General features: G+C 37.0%; 1 protein-coding gene across 1 annotated transcript; it reads left to right on the top strand.

Moving 5' to 3' along the window:
• Positions 1 to 1,089: 1,089 nt before the first annotated feature.
• LOC136827704 (crustacyanin-C1 subunit-like) lies at positions 1,090 to 2,566 on the top strand. The gene is made up of 4 exons (XM_067085169.1): positions 1,090 to 1,257; positions 1,364 to 1,448; positions 1,914 to 2,036; positions 2,168 to 2,566. The coding sequence occupies exons 1-4, from the start codon at positions 1,111 to 1,113 to the stop codon at positions 2,416 to 2,418; spliced, it is 606 nt and encodes a 201-aa protein (XP_066941270.1). The 5' UTR covers positions 1,090 to 1,110; the 3' UTR covers positions 2,419 to 2,566.
• Positions 2,567 to 3,648: the final 1,082 nt, after the last annotated feature.

The raw sequence follows: 3,648 nt of genomic DNA, 5'->3' as shown, positions 1-3,648 counted from the left end.
AGAATAAATTGCTGTAATTGGAAAGAAATGTCAAAGAATATATATGTCACTCCTGATGAGGCTTTTTAAAGATAATGTAACAGATCGAAAAACAAACATGAACCGGGTAAAAACGAAGAGAAACATGAAACGGAATCAAAGCAAAACTTGAAATAAACTGGTGTGACTGAAGAGGAAGATGACATAAAACGCTGAACTTTGAACAAACTTGTATAAACCTGGTAAAGATGAAACAATGTATATAGCGAGGAAAACAAAGGAAAAACGAGGAATACTCAAGCGGAAGAATACAAGAAAAAGAACCCACAGCGAAAAGGTTATAAATTTAGAAAAGCTGAATTAGTTCAGTGCTAAGAATCGAGTGTGTAGCCAACACTGCTTAAGGGGAGCATGAAATTTGAAAGTCACCTTTTGTGTGATTCTCTCTCTCTCTCTCTCTCTCTCTCTCTCTCTCTCTCTCTCTCTCTCTCTCTCTCTCTCTCTCTCTCCATTTCGTTTAAATCTTGACAATATTTCGTTAAAATCGTTTTATATGATCATGGCTTTCGTTTTATACCACTTTTCATTTGTGCAGCGTTATTATAATTATCTCCTTGTGACTCGTAGACTGCATTATTGTGCTGTACCTAATCACTTAGGCTAACGCTGTCTAAAATGCGTCCCCTTTTTCGAAATAAACAAATGGAACTAACTGAATGAAAAGTTTCATTTCGTTCCTTCCATTGGTTTTAATTCATTTATGTTAAGCAGACTGACGACAATGCTTCACGATTCTAAGATTCAAGCCTGCGTTTTGCTTCCTCTTCTTCTTCCTCTTCTTCTTCTTCTTCTTCTAATAATAATAATAATAATAATAATAATAATAATAATAATAATAATAATGTTCTGAAAAAGAGGCGTCAACCAGTGTTGATGACCTTGGGGAGATTCAAACAAGGCCAAGGAGATACTCATTCATCTGTACAATAAGTTATGAAACGCAGGTTCTCTTTGGCGCTTCGAAACCTGACGTTTCTTATCAGGGGAGGACCACCATTTGACTCAGTTCACTGGGAGGTATATAAAGATGAGGCTGGCGTTCATCTTCAGTCTCTAGGCAAGCGTCCAATCATGAAGACTCCTGTGCGTGTCCTCGTTGCCGTTCTTGCAGTGGTCGACGCAGTAGCTGCCGCGACCGAGGATTTCGTGGTTCCAGGAAGTTGCCCGCTTGTAGATGAAGCGTCCCTTTGGGCTAGACACAGACCAAATCTCTGGCAGGTATATAAGATAATAGCGTGTATTTGTTTCCAGCTGAGAAATATTTGGTATAAAGGAAAAAACAAAATGTGCTAAATATGTGATTATGTACACATACATTTTTCAGATGGATGGATTTTGGTATCACCATTCTCACACACCGACGCCATATAATCCCATCGTAAACTGCACCCAGATGAGATTGGAGTATAGTAAGTTACCGCTTGATCGCACATAATGTTATTACCAGACAGAAAAGACAAACCAGTTTGCTTTTCATACCTGATGCAGTAAGGTATCCTTTGTAATTTGAATTATACTTTTCCAGTAGAAACGGCGAACATTTTTTGCTTTGTTACATTAATTGTGAGAGATTTTCAATCCCAATGTGCAAGTTTAGTTCCACGACCAGATCTGACATTTCCATCTTTAGATAGATGGTTTAGAGAAACCCCACTCACAGTGGATAGGTCTGTAAAGTTAACATTCAAATGTTTCACTTGAACCAAAGAATAGTTTATCTTTCCTTCCACACCCTGTTAAAGGGTATTTAGCAACCATTGTACAAGAATTAAAATATGATCTCGTTAACAGGAAGAAACTTTATCATTATAAATAGTATATCGATTCGTCTTTATAGTGCTCAAGCCTTTCCTTCTTTATGTGTCCCATTTTAGTTGGAGGTTCATTTCGAACTGAAGCCACCGGTATCGACGAAGATAATGCCTTCATGAAGACAACGGGAATGATCTACGAAGCGGCTGGTGGTAAGCCCCACCTCACAATCGCCCACGAAAAATGTAAGGGATTTTGTAAATCTTTATTTCTTTCCAGTGTTTGTGTAGTGCATGTGTTTGTAAATTTTTAGCATGATCGTGGATGTTTCACTTGAGCACAAAAATTCATTTTGTACCTTTTGTCCGTGTTGCAGCGCGACCAGCTCCTTTGGTCATCCTCGATTCGGACTACGAGAATTTCGCTTGTCTTTATTCCTGCCAAGACTTCGGAGGGAAATATTACGGTGACTTTGGATTCCTTTACTCCCGAACCCCCAAAATGGACCCCACATACGTCAAAATCTGCCAGGATACCTTCAAGAAAATTGGTATAGACATCAATACCTTCAAGAAGACTTACCAAGGAGACGATTGTCCACACACCAGCAAAAAGAAACTCCAGTAACCAAGAAGTTTTTTTAACATGAAGCTATAATTAGACATTTCTGATTGTATTTCATGACACCCGTTTTCTTCTGTGGCATTAATGATTTAAGTTTCTGTATGCTCATGTGTATGTGTGTTTTTTTTTCGTCATAAAAAGAACATTGGTACTTGGATATTTTTTATTTTGACACTGTTTCCCTGATCTTTGAAACTTTGCAGGAGGGAGTCTGAACTATGAGAAGTGGCAGGAGGGTTTTTGACACCATACATTGGAAAACCGTTGTGAAAAAAAAACTTACAGAAAAATTCTTTTGAAACAGAATCCATAACCATCTTGTATTCTCGAGAGTAACTCTCTCCGCCCCCACTTCCCCCCACCCCACCCCATCCAATCTCTGTCGATCTTGCTGTCTATTTCAAGGAAGTTCTTTGCGTGGTGTTCACCGAGAAAAGTACATTGACAAAGGCTGGTGATTTTCAAGTAGATTTTCATCTGCACCTCATTATAGATATTACAATTCGATTCCGTTGAAAAGTATTGTTTAGGTATTATATGTTAAAATAGGACGTAAATCCTGTTAGTATATTGATCGAAGCTATTTGAGACTGCAGGTATTCATGGAAATTTCATTTGTGTGTGTGTGTTTTCTCCATTTTGGATAAGGTATGAAGGCAAGAGGAGTTGTATACAACTTGAAGAATTGTACAAAAATATGTTATGCATTAATCATGAATGCATCAGAATTAAACACAGGAAGACACCTAAAACGATAATTAGTAAAGCACTATTGGATGTCTCTTGAAAGTTACATTCATGTCGGAACGCAGTGTTCGTCGCAGTTCCCATTTTAGAAAATCACTAAGAACGGAAAGAGATGCAAACACAAAATCTAAAATAAAATGTTATTTTTAGAGGATCCGTCTCCATGTATGCAGTAAGATGATTTACTCTTTCATATTGTATCTTTCTTCATAAAAAAATAAACAAAAATTATAGAATCAGTAGATATCCTTCATCTATTGTTTTCGTCGTTATTTTTATATTGAAAAAAGTTGCACTAATGTAAAAAGTAAATCTTCTTTTATCCTTGTTGATGGAAGAATGTACATGGCATGATTGATCTGCAATCGATTACTTTCCTATTGCTTATTTATTTTACTTTTGCCCAATTCTTCACTAGGCAGAAGGTAAAGCTAAGTGTAAAGATTACTATAGAACTTTCTTATTATCGTTACGTAACTGAGAGAG

The sequence above is a fragment of the Macrobrachium rosenbergii genome, chromosome 42 (assembly GCF_040412425.1).
Source record: "Macrobrachium rosenbergii isolate ZJJX-2024 chromosome 42, ASM4041242v1, whole genome shotgun sequence".
In the NCBI taxonomy this organism is placed as follows: Eukaryota; Metazoa; Arthropoda; class Malacostraca; order Decapoda; family Palaemonidae; genus Macrobrachium; species Macrobrachium rosenbergii.
Note: the sequence above shows the minus strand (reverse complement) of the source record. Positions and strands in the feature narration are given on the sequence as shown.

Bases quoted from the DNA above. Each gene is read 5' to 3' on its own strand.
- LOC136827704 (XM_067085169.1), top strand. From the start codon at position 1,111: ATGAAGACTCCTGTGCGTGTCCTCGTTGCCGTTCTTGCAGTGGTCGAC. The intron at 1,449-1,913 runs GTAAGTTACCGC...GTCCCATTTTAG, and splicing joins CCAGATGAGATTGGAGTATA to TTGGAGGTTCATTTCGAACT. The intron at 2,037-2,167 runs GTAAGGGATTTT...TCCGTGTTGCAG, and splicing joins CACAATCGCCCACGAAAAAT to CGCGACCAGCTCCTTTGGTC.